This window comes from Octopus bimaculoides, chromosome 24 (assembly GCF_046866305.1).
Source record: "Octopus bimaculoides isolate indiv1 chromosome 24, ASM4686630v1, whole genome shotgun sequence".
Taxonomy (NCBI): domain Eukaryota; kingdom Metazoa; phylum Mollusca; class Cephalopoda; order Octopoda; family Octopodidae; genus Octopus; species Octopus bimaculoides.
Genome location: NC_142951.1, coordinates 30732318 through 30756286, shown reverse-complemented (window position 1 = coordinate 30756286; position 23969 = coordinate 30732318). Strand labels below are relative to the sequence as shown.

At 36.8% G+C, this 23969-nt stretch overlaps 3 protein-coding genes across 5 annotated transcripts in view; 1 reads left to right on the top strand and 2 right to left on the bottom strand.

Moving 5' to 3' along the window:
• Positions 1-7837, bottom strand: part of LOC106871681 (sodium- and chloride-dependent glycine transporter 1) — a 28292-nt gene extending 20455 nt beyond the window's left edge. Inside the window, exons 1-4 of the mRNA XM_089341559.1 lie at positions 7805-7837; positions 5563-5775; positions 2507-2699; positions 1061-1192 (exon numbers count right to left, since the gene is read on the bottom strand). Coding sequence (XP_089197685.1) covers positions 1061-1192; positions 2507-2699; positions 5563-5775; positions 7805-7837 — 571 coding nt within the window. The remainder of the gene's footprint in view (positions 1-1060; positions 1193-2506; positions 2700-5562; positions 5776-7804) is intronic.
• LOC106880442 (WD repeat-containing protein 76) overlaps positions 1-23969 on the top strand; it is a 65936-nt gene that overhangs the window by 19519 nt on the left and 22448 nt on the right. Inside the window, exon 1 of one of the 2 annotated variants that reach the window (XM_089340838.1) lies at positions 19054-19070. The exons of the other annotated variant lie outside the window; for it this stretch is intronic. The gene's annotated coding sequence lies outside the window, so the exon portion shown is untranslated. Of the gene's footprint in view, positions 1-19053; positions 19071-23969 lie in introns of those variants that run through there. 2 annotated transcript variants of the gene reach the window in all.
• The window catches only part of LOC106871680 (uncharacterized), a 19586-nt gene continuing 6185 nt past the window's right edge, over positions 10569-23969 (bottom strand). For both annotated transcript variants that reach the window (XM_089340841.1, XM_089340840.1), the window contains exons 5-9: positions 22774-22955; positions 17540-17681; positions 15737-15901; positions 12287-12434; positions 10569-10813 (exon numbers count right to left, since the gene is read on the bottom strand). In XM_089340841.1, the coding sequence (XP_089196967.1) occupies positions 10756-10813; positions 12287-12434; positions 15737-15901; positions 17540-17681; positions 22774-22955 (695 nt within the window). In that variant the 3' untranslated portion in view covers positions 10569-10755. The remainder of the gene's footprint in view (positions 10814-12286; positions 12435-15736; positions 15902-17539; positions 17682-22773; positions 22956-23969) is intronic.

Below are 23969 nucleotides of genomic sequence, written 5' to 3'. Positions count from 1 at the left end.
CTGTTGCCAGTACTGCCTAACTGGCCTTCGTGCCGGTGGCATGTAAAAGCACCTGCTACACTTTCAGAGTGGTTGGCGTTAGGAAGGGCATCCACCTGTAGAAACTCTGCCAAATCAGATTGGAGCCTGGTGTAGCCATCTGGTTCACCAGTCCCCAGTCAAATTGTCCAACCCATGCTAGCATGGAAAGCAGACGTTAAACGATGATGATGATGATGATGATGATCATCATCATATGTTCATGCTACATAATTAGTTCATTCACTCCATCAAACCGAAGTTGTCTGAACAGGTGGACAGTGTACCACGCATCAGGTGTCGAAGTGACCACAGAGCAATGTGAGGTGAAGTGTTTTTGTTGAGAGACACAATGCACCGCTCAGTCCAGGAACTAAAATCACAATCACTAGATCATGAGTACAACACCCAAACCACTAGGCCATGCACCCTCACTTATGTAATAATAATAATAATAATGTTGTTGTTGTTGTTGGCACTCCGTTGCTTACGACATCGAGGGTTCCAGTTGATCCGATCAACGGAACAGCCTGCTCGTGAAATTAACGTGCAAGTGGCTGAGCACTCCACAGACACGTGTACCCTTAACGTAGTTCTCGGGGATATTCAGCTTGACACAGAGTGTGACAAGGCTGACCCTTTGAATTACAGGCACAACAGAAACAGGAAGTAAGAGTGAGAGAAAGTTGTGGTGGAAGAGTACAGCAGGGTTCGCCACCACCATCCCCTGCTGGAGCCTCATGGAGCTTTAGGTGTTTTCGCTCAATAAACACTCACAACGCTCGGTCTGGGAATTGAAACCGCGATCCTATGACCGCGAGTCTGCTGCCCTAACCACTGGGCCATTGCACCTCAATAATAATAATAATAATAATAATAATAACATGAATAATAACAATGCTGATGAGTCTTAATATGGTCACAGACAAAGTGCTTACAGTCTTAGCTCTGCTCAGTGTGAGCTGACTTAGTTGGTATGTGTGATAGTAGTGGTGGTGGTGGGATTAAAGAATAACAACAACAGCAGCTACGTTGGACTTACCTTTAAAAGGTGGACAATGGCGAAATATGGTGAGTGGTCCAAGTCCACTAAACTGGCCGACAGAGATTTCCATGAAGAAGAGAGGGATGCCAATGGTTATCAGACAAATGAAATATGGAATTAGAAATGCACCTGGAAGCAAAAAGTAATGGTTGAGGGTTCACAGCGAGTTTATAGTCTTTGGGAAAGGAACAAGGAAATTATCCAGGAATGGCGATGTGGTTCAGGTTCAAGGTCACTGAACGGCAACCTGGACAAGTGTCGTCAATAGCCCTGGGCCAACCAATACCCTGGGCCAACCAATGCCCTGGGCCAACCAATGCCTTGGGCCAACCAATGCCCTGTGAATGAATTTGGTAGACAGACATTGTGAGGGAAGTCCCTATACAAAGAGCTTATATATATACATACATACATATGTATGTATGTATATATTATGTGCTTTGACCTCAGCATTAGAGCATTTAACTCTTATTTCTAGCAATGTAGGTGTTTCTAACATCCTCAGTCATATATATATAATTTATATATATATATATATATATATATATATATATATATATATATATATATATATATATATATATATATATATATATATATATATAATTTCTCTCTCTCTCTCTCTATATATATATATATATGTATATATATATATATATATATATATATATATATATATATATATATATATATATATATATATATATATATATATATATATATATATATATATCACAAAGGATAATTAATGGTCATTACAGATTCCTTCGTTGTAGTGAATTTTAACTGACATCTGTTTTCTGATAATCATTACAGTTTTGTTGATTGATTGGTTTATTCAATCAGTCGATTGATCGGTTGAGAGAAATTGAATAACCTAGAGGATTAATGCTACCCTCATCAGATTCATTGTATTCATGGTAGTATATATATATATATATATATTTATATTTATATATATGTATCAGAGGCGACTCCAGGTCAGCGTCATTCGAGGTCATTCACTTGGGCTTGTCACAGATTTCGCATAAGACACATACCTGTTCAAAGAATTTCATGTAACTGAATGTGAATTATGAAACAGCTGTAAACATATGGAATTAAATATTCATACTTCTCACTACTCCTGGACTTTAATTATTATATATATTTATATATATATATATATATATATATATGTACTTGTGTGTGCACATGTGTTTGTGTGTGTGTGTTTGTGTATGTCCCCCTTATCACTTGACAATTGATTTTTGTTTACATCTCTGTAACTTAGGGGTTTGGCAGTGGAGACCGATAGAATAAGTACCTAACTTTTAAAAAAATGAGTACTGGAGTCGATTTGTTTGACTAAACTCTTTAAGGCAGTGCCCCAGCATGACCACAATCTGAAGAGTGAAACAATTTAAGATAAAAGATAACAAATGGCAGGCATGTTTCACTTACCTCCTCCATTCTTGTAACAGAGATATGGGAAGCGCCATACATTACCCAAACCTACAGCAAAACCAACACATGTTATGAAAAACTCTATCTGTTTTCCCCAGGTACCTCTTTGTTTAGGTGTTTTTCCTCCTGATGATGGAGCTTCAGTGATTTCTGCTCCTTGGCATATGCCATTTGTGGGTTTCTGTTCCGCCTTTAATCAATCAAGGAGAGAAGAACATGCATACAAAAAGATTAACAAGTAATAATAATAATAATAATAATAATAATAATAATAATAGTGTTGGGTTGGGGCATAATTATTGTGGCTTTTTTTCAACAAATTTTATTCAACAAAAACAATAACAATTTTTACATTCTGAGTTCAAATTTTGCCAAGGTTCACTTTATCTTTCAACCTTTTGGGGTTGATAAAACTAGTACCAGTCATGCACTGGGGTCGATATAATCAACTAGCCCTCTACCCCAAAATTTCAGGCTTTGAACCTATAATAGACTGGATTATTATTATTATTGTTGTTGTTGTTGTTGTTATTGTTACTATTATTACTATTATTGTTGTTGTTGTTATTGTGGAGGCGCAATAGCCTAGTGGTTAGGGCAGCGGACTCGCAGTCATAGGATCGCGGTATCGATTCCCAGACTGGGCCTTATGAGTTTTTTATTGAGCGAAAACACCTAAAGCTCCACGAGGCTCCGGCAGGGGATCGTGGCGAACCCTGCTGTACTCTTCCACAACAACTTTCTCTCACTCTTACTTCCTGTTTCTGTTGTGCCTGTAATTCAAAGGGTCAGCCTTGTCACACTGTGTCACGCTGAATATCCCCGAGAACTACGTTAAGGGTACACGTGTCTGTGGAGTGCTCAGCCACTTGCACGTTAATTTCACGAGCAGGCTATTCCATTGATTGGATCAACTGGAACCCTCGACGTCGTAACCGACAGAATGCCAACCATTGTTATTTCTAATTATCACAGGTTTTGTTGGAGCTCTTGGAGTTTTGCATGCATAGAGGGCTTGCTACCTGCAGCCTTCGGTACCATGCTGTCCCTTCTTTTCAGCTATCTAATACTTTTTTGATTATTCTGGCTATGCCAAGGTGGCAAACCTTTTGTAACAGTTCTACCGGGCACTCTATGCCAGTTTCCTTTATGTTCCCCCTTGATGCCTTCTGATACTGTTCCCAAGGACCTGACAATAATTGAAGAAGAAGAAGAACAACAACAACAACAAAGTAAAAATCAGAAGGAAAGAAAAACGAAGAAAAACAAAGGGGAAAAAAACGAAAAATGAAAAGAAGTGGAAGAACAAAAAGAATTAAAACAAAGTAAAAAAAAAACAGAAAGAAAAAAGGAAACGAAGAAGAAAAACAAAATAAAAAAAACAAAAAATGAAGGAGATGAAGAAGAAGAAGAAGAATGAAGAAGAAGACAAAGAAAAATGAAGAAAAGATGAAGAAGGGGAGCTTTTATTTCAAATCTTAGTCTAATTTATTACTGAGGACAAAAGAATTCAAGGGCTTTTGTGCCATAAACGGAGATTTTTTGGAGAGAGAGAGAGAGAGAGAGAGAGAGAGAGAGAGAGAGAGAGAGAGAGAGAGAGGAAGAGAGAGAGAGCAAGAATATTGAGAAAAATGTTAAGAAAAAAACAATCAAACATAATTTAAATTCTTACACAACATTGTTTAAATGAGTAATATTTGAATATGAAATATCAAAGTTTCACAATAATGCACCTGAAGTTAATGAAAATATTTTAACGAAAATCTATTATAAGACAATAAAACATCTCTACTCACGTGTAACTTGTAAACCTCCATAACAACTGAGTGAAGTAGAAGTCAAAGCAATACAAGAGAAAAACAAACTAATAATAATAATAATAATAATAATAATAATAATACTTGATTATATAATCAATATTAATGTCTGTCTTCCCCCTCCACCACTTGATTTTTTTTTTTTTTTTTGTGGCAGGGCGATCTTTGTACTTTCCAACTTAGACAGATAAAGTTTGCTTAAACTTTATATAATTTTCCACCAACTTTTTTCTTTTTTTTTTCTTAGGTGCAGGTGGGGAGTGAGGGTTGGTTGGTTGGTTGTTTTTTTGGTTTTGGTTTTTTTTTTCTTAGCAAAATTGAGATAAATAAATATATAAATAAATAAATATGTAAAATAGCTAAAATACCTCAGTGAAATTGGTGTCGTGGCCAGTGCCAGCGACACATAAAAGACATCCCGTGCCTGTGACAGATAAAGTAAAAGGCACCTGGTACTCTCTGTGAAGTGGTTAGCATTCAGAAGAGCATCCATAGAAACCAAGCTAAAACAGAATGCAGCCTGGTGCAGCTCTCCGGCTTACCTGTTCCAGTCTGACCCATGCCAGCATGGAAAACGGACGCTAAAGGATAATGATGATTGATGACGATTAATGATTGGTGGTGATTAATGATTGATGGTGATTAATGATTGATGATGATTAATGATTGATGACGGTTAATGAATGTTGGTGATTAATGATTGATGGTGATTGATGATGACAATTGATTATAGATGATGACGATTGATGATTGACGATGGAATATCTCAGAAAATGATATATGCAGATGCAGAAAAGTTGGAGCACTGAAACTTCTGCCTACCAAATCCACTCACAAGGCTTTGGTCGGCCCGAGGCTATAGTAGAAGACACTTGCCCAAGGTGCCACACACAGTGGGACCGAACCTGGAACCATGTGGTTGGTAAGCAAGCTACTTACCACACAGCCACCCCTGTGCCTATAGCCATGCTTGCACCTATATATAACTTAAATTAAAGACCACAAATCTTGCACTTACAACTATTCCACCATTTATTAAGCTGCAAAAAAATTATGGTTTTTAGTTTTAGTTTATGGTTTCCTGTCTCATCTGACAGAATGCTTTTCTAGGTGTTGAAGCATTACCACATTATATATATATAAACATTCACATACACACACACATATAGATAAATATATGCACACACATGCATATATATTTAAAGGTGAAAAACCTCTGTTGTACTTTTTGTTCACCTCTTTTATCTTCTCTGTGTTTTTTTCTATTTTCTTTACTTGTTGCTGCTTGTCTTTCTTTCTTTCTTTCTTTCTGTCTGTCTTTCTCTCTTTCTTGAGATATCTTCCAAGGGTGTGGGCCAAAAGAAGAAAAACAACAACAACAACAGCGGCAGCCACAACAGCAACTCCAACAACAACAGCAGCAGCAGCAGCACCACCAACAACAACAAGCTATTGGAAATGATTCATTTGTTTATTTCTCTATTGTCAGTAAACCAATCAGAATTGTCCGTGTAAGTGCACTAAACATCCTGCATACACAAACCGACCCCGTGAGGATCAGTTGTAAAGTTCAAAAGCCGAACAGGATACTCTCATGGATTGTGACCAATGAGATTTATTTTTTCAACATAGTTCCCCTTGCAGTCCACACACTTCTTCCATTGGTGTTGTTGCAGTGCTTGGATAACATTGGCGAAGAGGCTTTCATCTTGCTGATCAAAAAATGTCATTAACATGGCGATACTGGAAAGTGGTCAGGACACATTTGGCTGTACAAACCACGGCCCAGACTTCATGAAGGCCATAATTACTGCTGAATGGCCACTGCTCAATGCGTTTACTCTTTTACTTGTTTCAGTCATTTGACTGTGGCCATGCTAGAGCACCGCCTTTAGTGGAACAAATCAACCCCAGGACTTATTCTTTGTAAGCCTAGTACTTATTCTATCGGTCTCTTTTACTGAACCACTAAGTTACAGGGACGTAAACGCACCACCATCGGTTGTCAAGTGATGGTGGTGGGGCAAACACAGACACGCAAACACACACACACATATATATATATATACACACGATGGGCTTCCTTCAGTTTCCGTCTACCAAATCCACTCACAAGGCTTTGGTCAACCTGAGGCTATAGTAGAAGACGCTTGCCCAAGGTGCCAAGCAGTGGGAGCCATGTGGTTGGTAAGCAAGCTACTTACCACACAGCCACTCCCACACCTATGTTGTTGAAGATATGTTATCAAATTGAGAGAGGAGGGGGAAGGGGAGGTAGAGAGGATGGAGATAGAGAGGGAGAGGGAAAGAGGCTCATAGACAACTAGCAGAGAGATAGGCACTCAAACATACAAGAGAGAGAGGGAGAAAAGGGTGAGGTGAGATATAAGTAGGCAGGCAGAATTATTGACAAACAGAAGTGGAGTAGGAGAGGAAATAGTGAGTGTGAGAAAGAGGAAGATACAAGCAGAAAGAGAGGGGGAGAGAAGCTGAAGCATCTTATACAAACAAATAAATTGGATGATTTGACCTTAGTGTCAACACAAGATTAGTCTACTAGCATCTGTGGATGTGTGTATGCGTGTATATGCATGTGTGTGTGTGTGTTTTCATGCCTGGGTATGTGAGCAGAGCAGGGTCCCAGTTTCTAGTTGGATATTGGGATCTATTTTAAAACTGGGGCGCCAGTTTTCATTTATGTTTTACGTAGTGTTTTTGGTACGGAAAGACTTTCAAACTTCGTATACTTATCTATTTTGTGTTATAGAACAGAAAAATATTTTTGTATTCGAATTTATTTCATGTAAAAAATTGTCTTATTTCGATAATTTCTACTAATCACTGACGTCTATTCAGTTGAAAACAGTTAGCGCTGTAACGGTGTATATTGTATTAATCCCCTAACCCTAACCCTAACCAGACTGTTAACCATAACCGTAACCCTAACTCTAGAATCCGAACTCTAAAATTGTTACACACATAGATACGCACAGCGTAATTTATTATATAAACAATATATGCGTATAAATTACGATTAAACCAGATGAATTATGTCACAGGGAATAACATTTTTATGACCGCCCAGCAGTAACTCTATTCAGCTGAATAGACGTCAGTGATTGGTTGAAATTACAGAAATATGACAACTTTAACATGGAATAACTTGCGAATTCCTTTTTTTTGTTAAGAAGACTAAGAGTAAAAGATGTTTTATATGACACATTCTACCAGTGTCCCAAGTTTCAAAGTGTTTCGTTAGTGTTTCGTTAAGAAAATACTGGTGCCCCCGTTTTAAAATAGATCCGGATATTGTAGTGTTGTCATTGTGGTCATTGTCATCATCATCATCATCATTGTAATTGTTGTTATCGTCATCGTCATCATTGTTGTCGTGATCATCATCGTCGTCGTCGTCACCATCATCATCGTCATCATCATCATCATCGTCATCATCATCAGTCTTCTACCCTTTTCTTACCATAATTATGATATGAAATACTTTTGTCCTCATTTCAATTAACTTTGAAAATAACGAAATAACTTTGTCATTATTAAGCTGATGTTTCGGACATAAGCACAAAATCTTGAAGGACAGTTTTGAAGAGCAGTCACAGAACCAGGGGCCATCTCAGGCAGGTTATTATCAAAAGGGTTAAACTAGTGGCTTGGCAAAATCTTTCAGGTGCAAGTTGGGAAAATGCTTTGCTTTATTTGTTCCAGCTCTGTACATTCTGAGTTCAAAACCTGCCACAGGCAGCTTTTCCTTTTGTCTCACCAAGGACAATAATAAAACGAAATTCTAATCTAGTACTGGGGGTTGATTGTATCGTCACCATCACTGTCATCATCATCATCATTGTATTATCATTGCCATTATCATCATCACCACCATCACCACCACCGTTATCATCATCATCATCACCACTATCCTCATCTACTTCAAGATAAACTATTCCAAAAAAGAATTACTGCAAAGTTTCTAAAGTCTTATGATGTCAGCTATCTCTCTCTCTCTCTCTCTCTCTCTCTCTCTCTCTCTCTCTATATATATATATATATATATATATATGCATAACATACACACATTTCCCATTCGTGTTGCCTTGTAACACCCCCAGGAATGGTGTTTTGGTGCCATGTCAGGCGGTACTGGCAATGGCCACGCTCAAATGGTGTTTTTTATGTGCCACCTGCACAGGAGTCAGTCCAGCAGCACTGGTAACGACCTCACTCGAATGCATTTTCACGCACCACCAGCAGCCAGTCAGCTGCTCTGGCAACAATTATGCTTCCCTAAGATGAAAACGCAGCTCAAAGGTTGCCATTTTAATACCGTTGTCGAAATCCAGAGCGAATTGCAGAAGGTCCTTGACTCACTTATGGACAACGACGTCCAGGCTGGATTCCAAAAGTGGCAGGGACACTGGGACCAGAGTATTGCTCCACAAGGTGACTATTTGAAGGAGATGATGTAAAAACTTAGGTAAATAAGTTATTTCTTTATTAAATGTAACTAGTCTGGAAACTCTTTGATACAACCTCTTTCCCCCACACCATTTGTTCTGCCTGGAATTATTATCTAAACACAAACACACGTAAACTTTAGGCATCAGATTTCATTGAATATTCATTTTAGCCGTACCTGTGTTTATGAATTAGCTTTCGTTAATAAACTCAGTATGCATTATCATTCTTAACGTTGATACCTTATGCCATGGAATAAACTGTACCCGTGACAATTCAAAAACCTTCCCTCGTCCGTTTTAATATTCTTTTCTACTCTAGGCACAGGGCCCGAAAATTTTGAGGAGGGGACCAGTCAATTAGATTGAACCCCAGTATGCAACTGGTACTTAATTTATCGACCGACATTTAGCAATTGCTAAATGTCCTTTATATTTGAAATCTTAATTGTTAATATGACATGGTATGTCATAAGTGTCTGTATATTGTGATTTTTGTCAATTTAGTTATAAAATAAATAGATTAATCAACGGAATACATTGTCTGCAAGTCGATGGATACTGCATATTCTCCTCCATTTTCTCATTGCTATATAAATTTAGGGTAAAATAACCCCCTTTTATCCGCACCCACTTATTGCACTTGGCATAACACTAGTGTAACAATAATTGGGTACCCTCCCAGCAGTATATTGGATAGATACTATCCCTTTGTGGGTTGAATCCTCAACCCCTAACTCTCTTGGATTATATATATATATATATATATATATATATAAGTGTGGGCTTATTTTATATTTGTTTTCTATTTTTTACTATTCATTTTTTCTTTTGATATATCTTATGGTCTCTCTCAGACCTCCTGGTTAAAACCACTTTTATCTCCTATCTATTAATTAACACTTTTGTTCATTTTTTTTTCTTTTTGGTTGAAGCAGGATTCTTTGATGTATAAGAGTAGCATTTTCAATCTGGTTCAGATTTCAATGTTTTCCATCTGATGAAATGATGTGTACTTTATTGATTATTGAAACATACAAAATGAAATATCTGAAATATCAATAATTTGTTTTCTGTTTATTTCAACTTTCTCTTTATATATATATGTATGTGTGTAACATATGAAATAAAAGAGTGCCATGTTCTTTTCTCATATATATATATATATATATATGTGTGTGTGTGTGTGTGTGTGTATGTATGTATGTTTGGTTGATGAGTTAAGCAAAATACTTGAGATTCAGTTGAATTAGGTACTTAAGTTGAGGCACCAAGAATTCCGTACTAATTTTTGGTTATATATACATATATATATATATATATATATATATATATATATATATATATATATATATATATATATATATTGAGAGAGAGAGAGAGAGATACATATGCAGAAAGAAAGGAGAGAAAGAAATAAGAAGGAAAAGAAGGCAAGAAAGAAAGGAGGAAAAAATAAGGAGAGAAAAAGGAAGAAAGAAAGAAAGGAAAGGAATAAAGAAAGAAAGGAAAAAAGAAAAGACAAGAAGTGAAGAAAGAAAGAAAGGAAGGGGAAAAAGAAAGAACTATCCTTTCTTTCAGCTTTTGTCAATGAAGAATTGTGAAATGCAAAAGATTTCAGAGTTATTTCTTCGTATGGCACGTAGACACATTTCCCTTTCTCTCGTTACCTGAGACCAGCACTAGTTCTACAATACAAAGCAGCCAATCCGAAAGTCTTGAACACTAAATTAATATTATATTCCAAACAAACAGTTTAATAATGGAAAAAAAAAAACACTCCCAAAAAAGTGTTTATTTTACTAAATAACTTGCTCTGAATTTTTTGATTATTTTCAAGATTAAATGAAACTTGTAGTTGGGATATTTCATAAAAATTTGGTCAAGAAGAAGATAAACTGTATTCCTAGGAATGTTTGATTTGTTGCATGTGTCTTGTTCCTTGAAGCTGGTGCCATTCTCTCTCCTACTCTACAGCTTCTCCATTCCACTGACATTGCACATATAATTCCAGTTGGGTTTTTCTGAAGAGGTAAAAACAAAAGAGGGAATATTAGACATGTGTATATATATATATATATATATATATATATATATATATATATATATATATATATAATAATAATAATAATAATAATAATAATATTAGGGACAAAATCCAAAATTACAGGTAAAAACTCAATTAAAAATTCATGAACCTTATATTCGGTTAGAGGTTGTGTTAATCTCATAAAGGGATGGTTTTATTCAAGGAAATACTGGTTCAATACCTAGTATATTTGGGGAATTAATCTCCTTAAAATAGTAGGTGTATATATATATATATATATATATATATATATATATTAGAAAATGGAGGATAATATGCTGAACCCAACTACTCACAGACAGTGTATCCCGTTGAATTCATTAGTTTAATTCATAGCAACACCTCTGTTTTTACCTCTTGCTCTACATTTGTATGTAACCCTTTGTGAATCTCTGAAGAGGCTTAGAGGTTCGGGCATGTAACCCCATTTCAAAATGTCCTCCGATAATCACTCCGGAAAGGAATATTCGGATAGAATGGGGCTTGCTAAAACTAGGCCGAAACAGCTGTAAGATTAAACTTCTGTTCATCCTCTAATTCCTTATGTACTTTGTACCTCTATATGTAAACCATGTTGGCAAAATAACATAGTCTGCCATGGACACCTGTGCTTTGGTTCTTTCTTTCTTTTTCTTTTCTTCCTTTTTTGTCACTTTTGCTATGAATTAAACTAATGAATTCAACGGGATACACCGTCTGCGAGTAGTTGGGTTCAGCATATTATCCTCCATTTTCTAATTGTTACACAAATTTTGGGTAAAACCTCCACTTTTACCCGCTCCCATTGATTGCACCTAGGATAGCACTAGTGTAGCAATAATTGGGTACCCTCCCAGCAGTATACTGGATAGATACTATCCCTTAGTGGGTTGAACCCCCAACCCCTAACTATATCATCATCATCATCATCATCGTTTAACGTCCGCTTTCCATGCTAGCATGGGTTGGACAATTTGACTGAGGACTGGTGAAACCGGATGGCAACACCAGGCTCCAGTCTGATAAACGTGGTTTATATTCATAGAGAAAAAGAAAAAGAAAATGGGGATTGGGAAGTTAATTATTGTTTATTATTAACAGCAAATTATGATGATTATGATGATGATGTTGTTCTTATATATGTGTGAGCGTGTATATACAGGGTGCCTCCCCCCCCCCCCAAAAAAAAGAACCCATAAAAATTTCATTAAATCCTACAAAGATCCAGCAAATGTGTGTGCGTGTGTGTGTGTGTGTGTGTGTAAATAGGTGTATGTATGTATACAGAGAGAAAGAGAGAGAGAGAGGCACAGAAAGATAAAGAGAGAGAACTTGATTATTTCTATTCCCTTAAGCCCTAGTAATATTCCCTACCGATGACAGGTGACATATTTAATAAAAGGTTAACTAATTAAACTTTCATACTAACCCTTTAGGTAGTGGCAAGGGTAAACTTAGCCTGTGCCTCTGGATCTGTTGTGTGGGAAACAGGTTTTCTGAGGAATCCCCTGAAAGACGACGAGAGTCACCTTGCTGCGACTCTTTCTCACAAACTGGGCACATAATTTCTTTGTTGACTGAAAACAGAGAGAAAACAGGAATCATGGAAATGAATCAGTTTGTCTACTGATTCTTTTCATGTGGATCTGTGAAATGAACATAATATGGGTTACATATACAGTACACATATTATAAACACACACACACATACATACATGGTGGTTGTCTACTCCTTATGCAGAGTTTTGACCATCTCCTGTACCTACACTTTAGAACCATCATGGCATCTGATGTGGCTTTTTAAACCAGACAATGTTTTGAAAAGACCCACATAGATTGCATATCCGCACACACACACACACACCAGAATTGACACCAGTGCTGGTGCCACATAAAAATCACTGTGACGTGGTTAGCGTTAGAAAGGGTATCCAGCCGTAGAAACCACACCAGAGCAGACAATGGAGACTGGTGAAGACCCTGGCCCTACCAGGTTCCAGTCAAACTGTCCCAGCATGGATAACAGACGTTAAATGATGATGGTGATGATAATGATATAGCCAAATCTCTTTCAAATTGGACATTAGTATCTTGGAATAGGCCACATCAAAGTGTGTTGTTTCATGTATGCTAACCATAGTTGGAAAGAAGTTTGGATTGGTCACTGTTGGAATGTGATATAGGGCTAAAACAGCAACAACAACAACAATGCAAGTTAATGAGTGAACCTCCATGCAGTCTATAAACCTGCTAGAAATGGCAACCAAATGTCAGTTGAATGACTCCATTTTACCGTTTCAAAAATGGAAGGACACACTACAGAGCAATGTAATCTTAGATGTACAAAAAGAAATAAAAAGTGGGGAAGTCATGGCTGGCTACAATGCATTTGGTCATCAGTCTGCTTGATTTGGACTGAGATGAGGCAAGGCAACAATGCTGACGCTGTACAACCACCACAGCCATCAGTGCCGACCACAACACCACCACCACCAAAACCATAACCATGATGATGATGAGGCAAGCTGGCAGAAACGTTAACACGCCGGGCGAAATGCTTAGCGGTATTTCGTCTGTCTTTACGTTCTGAGTTCAAATTCTGCCGAGGTCTACTTTGCCTTTCATCCTTTCGGGGTCGATAAATTAAGTACCAGTTACGCACTGGGGTCGATGTAATCGACTTAATCCCTTTGTCTGTCCTTGTTTGTCCCCTCTATGTTTAGCCCCTTGTGGGCAATAAAGAAATAAGATTACCACCAAAACCACAATGACCACTACCACCAAAACCACTACCACCACCACCAATGATGATGTCAACAACAACAACAAGTGCATAAACACATCTTGTAGGTCTGCCCAAATAGAAGCTGGGACCAGTGTTAGCCCCCAACAATATTCTATACAAAATTCCCAGGCCTTTTAAAGATTGTATTTTTCCTTTTTTGCAAATACTGCAAATAAACATGTTTACTAAAGAATATCGGGTCACTGAGAACCAAAGGTGTGTTAAGAATAATTCCGTTGCCAGGTGTAACACCTAAGTAAAAGTGCGGAGTTTGGCGCTTCATACCGTTATAGCCAAGCAAATACAACATATATGAGCATACACAACACTTGAACCTGTGTATATAAGAGAGTGTTTATACATGCATGGTGGTTGGGTGTATAATTGAAAAATGTATGTAAATATACTTCTGAAATAAACTAGATCGGAAGTTGTCTTTTGCCACATTCTTTCTGTCATTTGACTGCGGTCATGCTGGAGCACCACCTTTAGTCGAGCAAATCGAACCCCCCCAGGACTTATTCTTTGTAAGCCTAGTACTTATTTTTTTCAGTTGCTTTTTGCTGAACCGCTAAGTTATGGGGGAGATAAACCTGTAGCTATGGAGTTGCAAAGTGAGCTTCTTAAACCACACAGCCACACCAGTGTCTGCATGTGTGTGTGTGTGTGTGTGTGTGTGTGTGCGAGAGTGTGAGAATGTGTGGGTGTGTATGTGTGTGTGTATGTGAGTGTCTATGTGTGTGTGTATATGTGAATATATGAGTATGTGTGAGTGTGCATGTGTGTGTGTGTGTGAGAGTGTGTATGTATGTGAGTGTGTGTGTGTTTGTGCATATAGGATGTATGTGTGTATGTATGTTGAGGCTTGTAAGTATAGTGTATAAGTGGGGAATATGTGTGAGATTTGCAGGTGTGATATGTGGTGGGTATGAGGGTCTAGTTTGTGAGGGAGGGGGTCTTTTGAAGGTGTTGGTAGATGTAGACAAGGGGTATTTGTGTGAAATTTGTGACATGGGGCAGTATTGTGTTATTAAGGGTGGTATTTGAATGATCGGAATGTGTGTATAAGGTGATGTATGGGAGTCTAATGTCAGTGACGTGTGTGTGTGTGTGTGTGTGTGTGTATGAGGGCTTGTGTGTGAGTGTGAGTAAATGTGTATTTGTGTATATGTATGAAGGTTTGTGAGAATGTGTGTGTGTGTGTGTGTGTGTGTGTGTATCAAGGCTAGTGTGTGTATCAAGGCTAGTGTGTGTATCAAGGCTAGTGTGTGTTTGTGTTTGTGTGTGTATGAATACTTGCGTGAGTGTTGGTGTCTCTGTGTGTGCCACCCTGCCTCAATACTACTCCCTCCTAAGTTGATGTGGGTCCTGTCTTGCTAGTTGCTTGGGTAAAACCTCACTAGTGACATAGCCATGTGAAGCATATCCATAAAAGTTAGGAAGGACATCCAGCCATAGAAGACATCTCAAAGCTGACATTGGAACCCAAAACACTTCTGTGATGCTTCATTGGATCTTGTCAATCCGTCCAACTCATGCCAATGTAGAAAACAGACAATAGATGATGATGATGGTGGTGGTGGTAGTGGTGGTGATGAAGATGAATTCATACCGTTTTGCAAAAAAAACAAAACAAAATTTTTTGTGATTTAAGGGCGATTTAGCCGTTATTTTTAGCACATCTCATGACCACCTGATACCTTTCTTGTTTCTTTGTCACTGACATGTATTGATGTTTTTCAATATTTTTCTCCCCATAAACACATTTGATGGTCCATTGCTGGGATTTAAGCAAAAAATTTGGACTGTCTATTTCAAACTGATTTTAAAATAGAAATTCCAAAAAGAGTGGAACTTTAAGGATTTAGAGTGGGGTGAGTTTGAAATATTTTTGTTTTCATAATTGTATAAATTCCTGTGTAGAACACAAATTTGCAAAAGTTTTCTGAAAATTCTAAAATATGAGAAAATTATAAGGGGTTGGTATGAAGTATTTAAACCAGAATTCCACCGAAATATCTTTGCCTAGCCTGAAGAATAACAAAAGTAAAACTGGAAACAGAAATCAAAAGACGTGTGTTTATTATAACTTACCAGCTTTCTGCATGATCCCTAAATGTCCAGATCTTTTGGCAAGGTCCATAGGGGTATCATTCATTGTGTTGGTGATTTTTAGGTTTCCTCCATAGTTCAAATAACAGCTGAAGCATTCTGCTTTGCCTCTCTTTGCAGCTAGGTGCCCCACTGTGTTTCCACTCCCTTTTAATTGAACAAAGTGACATTAACACTGGTCAAGTTACTCTTCTGTTTCATGTATTTTAGAACCGATTAAACTTGATGGCGGTCTTAGCTATAACTCTTTCGCATTCAGATTACCCTGTCAAATGTGATGCATATTTATTCACATTGTTTTGAATTAATCATGCTTTATCTTGTAGCTTTGAGATTTCTATGATGTGATTGTTTATGATTTGAATGACATTTTCAGGTAGGTGTGAGAGGCCAGATCTGGCCAGTTTGAACATAAAACAGACAGAATATTTGGGGCTGGATATGGCTGGTTTAAATGCTAAAGGGTTAACTCTAATGTCAGCTAACTTTTCCTCACTATGATGGAGTTTTAACTATAGTTTTAATTGTAATGTGAAATAGCATTAACTAAAATGTGGGAGATATTAGCTGGAATGTGGCAAAATGTTAACTATCATGAGAGTCCTAGCTTCAATGTGAAGGCATATTAGTTATAATAGAATAGTCATCACATGTGTTGCTGAGCCAGACCAAAAATTGGCATGAGTTGGACGGATTGACAAGATCCAATGAAGCATCACAGAAGTGTTTTGGGTTCCATCTCCCTAACAGTTCTTCCAAGCCACTACTGTGGATTAATACATTTTTATCAACCCCTAAAGAATAACAGCCATCACAAGGTCCAGTCCTTGTTATGATGTGATGGCTTGCATGCCTCGATGACCCTGAGAGCTATACCAGTGGAGTGCATGCTTCTAGTAGGGCCTCCTATGCTGGACAATTCAAAGGGTAGAAGCCAAACAAATATGGAGCATCTTGTCCCCGAGATAAAAGGGGGTTTGCATAAGGCTAACACCCATACCACGAAAAAAGGAAAAAGCAAAGTCACAGAAGCATTGATGACAATTCAAAATCTGGAAGAAGAAGGTCATTCCTCAGGAAAACATACAACACATCTTCATCATTTAACGTCTGTTTTCCATGCTGGCATGGGTTGGATGGTTTGATCAGATCTTGTAAGGCCATGGGTTGCACCAGACTTCAGTATATGCTTTGGGCATGGTTTCTACAGATGGATGCCCTTCCTAACACCAACCACTTTACAGAGTGTACTGGTTGCTTTTTATGTGGCACTAGCACCTGTATCTATTCTGCTGTCACAGACAGGTCTTCTTGAGTACAGCAAGGGGCCAGATGTCTCTGTCCTTTGTCAGCAAGGTGTCAGATATCTGCAAAATTTGAAAGGAAGGGAACTAACATCCTGCATTACTCATTAGGACCTGACTTGAAAGCCACAAATGAGACAAGAGAAGGACATCCTGAAAATAGCTGGTGGTGAGATATTAGGTGGGCCTGGAAAAGCAGGGATCCAACTGGAAAGAAGCAGGAAAGACAGCCAAAAGTTGAGAACGGTGGGAAAAAGTTGTCGATGGCTTATGCTCAAGAGAGAGTGTGAGGCTTAATCATGTAGAATAGTAGATAAAGGATGAAAAGTAAAGCTGACTCTGGTGGGATATGAACTCAGATTGTAGAGAGCTGGAACAAATACTATGAAGTATTTTGTCCAATGCTCTAATGATTCTGCCAGTTCACTTTTGTATTAAGAGCAACAGTAAAAAGTAAGAATAAATGCGAAAGACAAATCACCATCTTGAGTATTTGGAGCAGCAGCAGCAGCAGTAGCAGTAGCAGCATTTTTATCAGTAGCAGCATTTTTATCAGCAGCAGCACTAACAGTAGTATGAGTGAGGAGCCAGTGAAGTACATTCGTTGACCCATGGTATCCTGCCTGGGTTTGAAACACAGAAAAAAAGAAGAGAAAGACTGTCATGTAACTAGTATAGGTTACCATTGGTGATGAAATTACCATGATATGAAAAGTTATAAAGAGCGTATGAGCGTGCTCGGGTGAACGGATAGATACTTAACCTTTTGCCTGTCCTGTGTATCATGTGATACACAGGACTTATTTCCCAGTCGTCCATATTATATCATTTATGATACATGTTCCTAATTTTTTTTTTCAACCACCAGAGTGAGTTGAGAACTTATGAAAGGACAGTCTTATTTTATTCAGAACATATGAAAACAAGCATTGATGTTTAGGACAAACTTATGAAAATGACTTGGATAGGCAAAAGATTAATATTCAATATAATTAAGAATTCTTGTGGAGGAATTTCAACCATGTTTCGTGGTCTGCCACCACAACAGCCCCTTTATAGGATCCAGTTAGCTCAAGACATCATCAGGAGGAACCACGTCCTGTTTCTGCCCCTACTCCTCTACCGTTTTGACGTGGCGGGCCCCCCCCCCCTTTCGGAGGTGTCTTCAGCTCTGGGTGCATGTCTTCTTTCTTCTATTCCCTGGCCTCTTCGATGCAGCATCAACGAGTGTCAGCGTCCAACTGATTGTCTTGTCAAATTCCCCTTTTTTATACCTGCTACTAGGCTCCAGCAGGCTGTCCCAGCAAGTTGTCACGTGACACTGTCTAATTTTCCCGCTGCTAGGGTCCAGTAGGCAGCGGGAATTAACCCTTTACTTATTCTGTGTATGTTACTCAGAATATGTGAAACATGGGATAATGAAAATGTTTGAAAATGGGCATGAATGTTCAGGACAAACTTAATCAAAATGCAAAGAGTTAAGTAAGTGCTCAACAAAAGTGGTGTGCAGAAAATAAAGCAGAAGATAACAAGTCACTATAAAAGCAAAAAACAAACAAACAGTGATTCAACGTTATCACATGCATTGGTCAGTGAGAGAGATGTTATTTTATAAACTAAATTCATGGGTGAGGGTGGAGAAAAAGAGTATCAAATATTAAAAACTGATATTAAACCAGATATCAGCATTTGAAGATATCAAATGATTTGTGAAGGTAATATAAATTATTACTTGATGAAGTGATAAAAATTTATGTTATACAAAAAATAATTGTCCCCTGTCCTTCACAGAAGCAGTTTGGTACGAGTTTCGAATCCAGATTCTTGTTTTGTGTTTTTATAGGGTTGACTTGGACGCACAGACACATACGCACACACAAAAAAAAAAATACTTATGCCCAACAGGATCACATAAAGTGCCAAAATCTTGATACTGCCATCACAAAAGAATGAATAACCTATAAAATAAAGGAACAAGGGAGAGATCAGGCAGAGAGTCTTTGATGAATTTGGTAAGATAAATGATGATTTTTAACCCTTTTGATACCAATCTAAGGCCACACCTTATCTTATGATACAAGCTTCCTGGTTTAACCCTTTCGTTACTGTTTTTATTTTGAGGTGCTCTGTGTTTCTTTCAATTATTTTAAATATAACAAAGAATTTAGTAAAATAACTTAGTTATCATTCAGCTAGTGTTAGGAACATAAATTGTGACCAAGGTTTGGTGGAGGATTTTAATTCAAAACTTATGAAAACAAGACATTTGTACTACGGTACCAGAGCTGGTTTCAGCTGGGTTGATAACAAAAGGGTTAAAAATATCATGGTGATGTTAACCCTTTTGTTACCATATTTCTGAGATGCTCTGTGTTTCTTTCAATTAATTTTAAATATAACAAAGAATTTAGTAAAATAACTCCATTATCATTCAGCTAGTGTTAGGAACATAAATTGTGACTAAGGTGTGGTGGAGGATTTTAATTCAAAACTTTTGAAAACAAGAATTTGTACGACAGAACCAGAGCTGGTTTCAGTTGAGTTGGTATCAAAAGGGTTTAAAATATCATGGTGACATTAACCCTTTTGTTACCATATTTATGTTGAGATGTCAGTGTTTCTTTCAATTAATTTTAAATATAACAAAGAATTTTGTAAAACAACTTAGCTATCATTCAGCTAGTGTGTGTCTCCTCATATTGACATCACATGGCTGATGTACATATGTCTGGTATCTTGGCAGTTCAGTGTTTGTGAAGATGTGGAATAAAGTACTTTAATTTGAAAAACAAAAAAAAAAAAATGGTGTCGGTGAGGGGTACCTGGTGATACATGATAATACCATCACTGCACAGCGCTACATGTTACGCCACTACTACATGCCATACTACTACTACTACTACTACTACTACTACTACTACTGCATAATGCAACATGTCATGTAACTACTGCACAATGCTACATGTCATGCTATGACTGCACAATACTACATGTCATGCATGACACTGCATGAACAGTAACGCACAATAAGGCTGCACTTTTAAATGATGCTATTGCTGTACTACAACAGGTTACTAAGCCATGCAATACTACTGCACCACTGCAACATGCTGCACACCACAAGGAAAAGCATTACAATGTTTCAAGGACACTTTTTAAAATTATTCTGTAAAGTGGTTGGCATTTGGAAGGGCATCCAGCTGTAAAAACCTTACGTACGTGTATGTGTGTGCATGCATTTTTCTTTAAGTGTTATTAAATATTGCGTGTGTGTGTGTATATGTACGCATGCAATATTTAATAACACTTAAGGAGAAAAATGTATGCGTGAATGCATGCATGTTTGTATGCATGGCAGGCCAAAAGACAAAAAGGGCTGCAATATTTAATAACATTTGTGTACCGAGGGACATAACTTTTAAATTAACCCTTGCTCAGTTCATTTCATCATTTTTTTCACAACAACCACAAACTGGATGTATTTCTTCACCTCCAACAATAGAGAACAGCCACCATAACTGTCGTCTCTGCAGAGCACAGGGTTACATAATCAGGCTCTTATCTAACACTCCATTGAACACCAAGTGTGAAACTGATTGCTAAGATCAGCCATAATGGATATGTAATACTGTACTCTTTGATTAATATATAAATATATATATATCTTTTAAGTTCGTTTATGGAAAATGTTTTTGAGTACATACTTAATAACTCCTATGTTGGCCCTTACTTAGTGATTCCAATTTGCAACAGCAGTTTTATGGGGTTGGGCTGAGCTGTGCTAATATAACATAGGATTAATATAAGATTGTGGAGGAGCAATGGCCCGGTGGTTAGGGCAGCGGACTCGCGGTCATAGGATCGCGGTCTCGATTCCCAGACCGGACATTGTGAGTGTTTATTGAGCGAAAACACCTAAAGCTCCACGAGGCTCCAGCAGGGAGTGGAGGTGGCGAACCCTGCTGTACTCTTTCACCACAACTTTCTCTCACTCTTACTCCCTGTTTCTGTTGTGTCTGTAATGCAAAAGGGTCAGCCTTGTCACACTGTGTCACGCTGAATATCCCCCGAGAACTACGGTAAGGGTACACGTGTCTGTGGAATGCTCAGCCACTTCCATGTCAATTTCACGAGCAGGCTGTTCTGTTGATTGGATCAACTGGAACCCTCGACGTGTAAGCAACAGAGTGCTAACAACAACAACAACAAATATAGGATTAATAGAGTATAGGATTAATATTGGATTAGTATAGGATTAATATATAGGATTAATATAGTAATAATATATAGGATTAATATAGGGTTAATATAGGATTAGTATATAGGATTAATATAGTAATAATAATATGGATTATTATTAGTATTAATACATTGGGTTGGTGCATAATTATTGTGGCTTTTTTCAAATTTTATTCAACAAAAACAATAACAACATGTAACAAAAACATCTTTAAATGATTATTCTGGAGCATATTCACCATCCACTTCAATTACTGCTTCCCATTTGCTTGGCAGACGGTCAGACCATCATTTAAAGATGTTTTTGTTAATTATTGTTATTGTTTTTGTAGAATAAAATTTATTGAATAAAAGCCACAATAATTATGCACGAACCCAATATGCGTGTGTGTGTGTGTGTGTGTGTGTGTGTGTGTGTGTGTGTGTGTGTGTGTGCTGAAACAGACTTTGGCAATCGTAAAGTCAATGTTTTTACATTTTTCTCAAAACTGTTTTTTTTGTTTCCAGAACCTTCCTTAAAGAAAAAAATATATAAAAAGAAAGAAGCAATAAAACAGCATAAAATATGTATAAATGTAAACTACACAATACATGTTTTCATATAAAACAAAATAATCACAAAATCACACTAATATATATATATATATATATATATATATATATATATATATGCGCATGTATGTGTGTGGATGTATATTTAAAAAAGAATAATGCTGGATGATGAACAATATATTTGCATTTAGCAGATAGGGGGAGACAACTATTATATTTCGCATTTATTGAATTTCTTCAGTTGAAGTGTATCTGAACCATGACTTCACAAAGTAGTTGAAGTAAATGAAGCACAAGTTAAACAAGATAAAGTCTACAGGTTTTTGCTGTACACAAAAAAAGACATACTGAGAAAAGTAAGGTGATAATAATAATATTAATAATAGTAATAATAATAATGGTTTCAAATTTTGGCACAAGGCCAGTAGTTTTGGGGAAGTGGTTAAGTCAATTACATTAACCCCAGTGATCAACTGGTACTTAATTTATCGACACCCGAAAGGATGAAAGGCAAAGCTGACCTTGGTGGAATTTGAACTCAGAACGTGAAGACAGACGAAATGCTGTTAAGCATTTTGCTCAGCACTTCACCATCTTAAATAATAATAATAATAATAATAATAATGATTTCAAATTTTAAGGCCAGCAATTTCGGGAGAGGGGCTAAATTAATTACATCGACTCCAGTGCTCAACTGGTACTTATTTTATCGACCCTGAAAGGATGAAAGGCAAAATTGATCCTGGTGGAATTTGAACTCAGAACATAAAAATGGACAAAATTCTGCTAAGCATTTCATCCAGCATGCAAACGATTCTGCCAGCCTGCAGCCTTAATAATAATAATAATAATAATAATAATAATAATAATAATAATAATAATAATAATAATAATAATGATTATTATAACAATGACAATATTTACCAGGTGGGCCAGTGTTTGGCCATTTTTATTTCTGCAGTTTGCCTGGATCCCATGTTTGAGCAAGTAACGTAAACATTTCAATTTGTCATAGCGAGCAGCACATTGGGCAGGGTTCAATCCTGAGCCATCCAGTACCAAGGGCTCAAATCCTTGCTCTATGATGTACTTCAAACAGTTAACACCTGCAATGATAATATGAAGAAACAGAAAAATCAGCAGCAAGATTGAACATTTCTGGTGAGGTTCTTTAAAAGTAGTGGGTTTCAGCCAGGGTCCAGATGGCCCTTTGGGTCCATTTAAGATTTTGTTGCTGAAATTCATGTGCCATATTATATACATATAATATATAATATAATTTTATATATATATATATATATATATATATATATATATATATATAGACGCAGGAGTGGCTGTATGGTAAGTAGCTTGCTTACGAACCACATGGTTCTGGGTTCAGTCTTACTACGTGGCACCTTGGGCAAGTGTCTTCTACTATAGCCTTGGGCCGACCAAAGCCTTGTGAGTGAATTTGGTAGACGGAAACTGAAAGAAGCCCGTCATATATATGTATATATATGTGTGTGTTTGTGTGTCTGTGTTTGTCCCCCCAACATCACTTGACAACCAATGGTGGTGTGTTTACGTCCCTGTAACTTAGCGGTTTGGCAAGAGAGACCGATAGAATAAGTACTAGGCTTACAAAGAATAAGTCCTGGGGTTGATTTGCTCGACTAAAGGCGGTGCTCCTGCATGGCCGCAGTCGAACGACTGAAACAAGTAAAAGAGTAAAAGAGTAAATATATATATATATATATATATATATATATATATGTATATATATATATATATGTATATATATGTATATATATATATATATGTAATATATGTATATATATGTTATATATGTATATATATGTATATATATGTATATATATGTATATATATATATATATGTATATATATATATATATGTATATATATATATATGTATATATATATATATATATGTATATATATATATATATGTATATATATATATATATATGTATATATATATATATATATGTATATATATATATATATATGTATATATATATATATATATGTATATATATATATGTATATATATATATATTATGTATATATATATATATATGTATATATATATATATGTATATATATATATATGTATA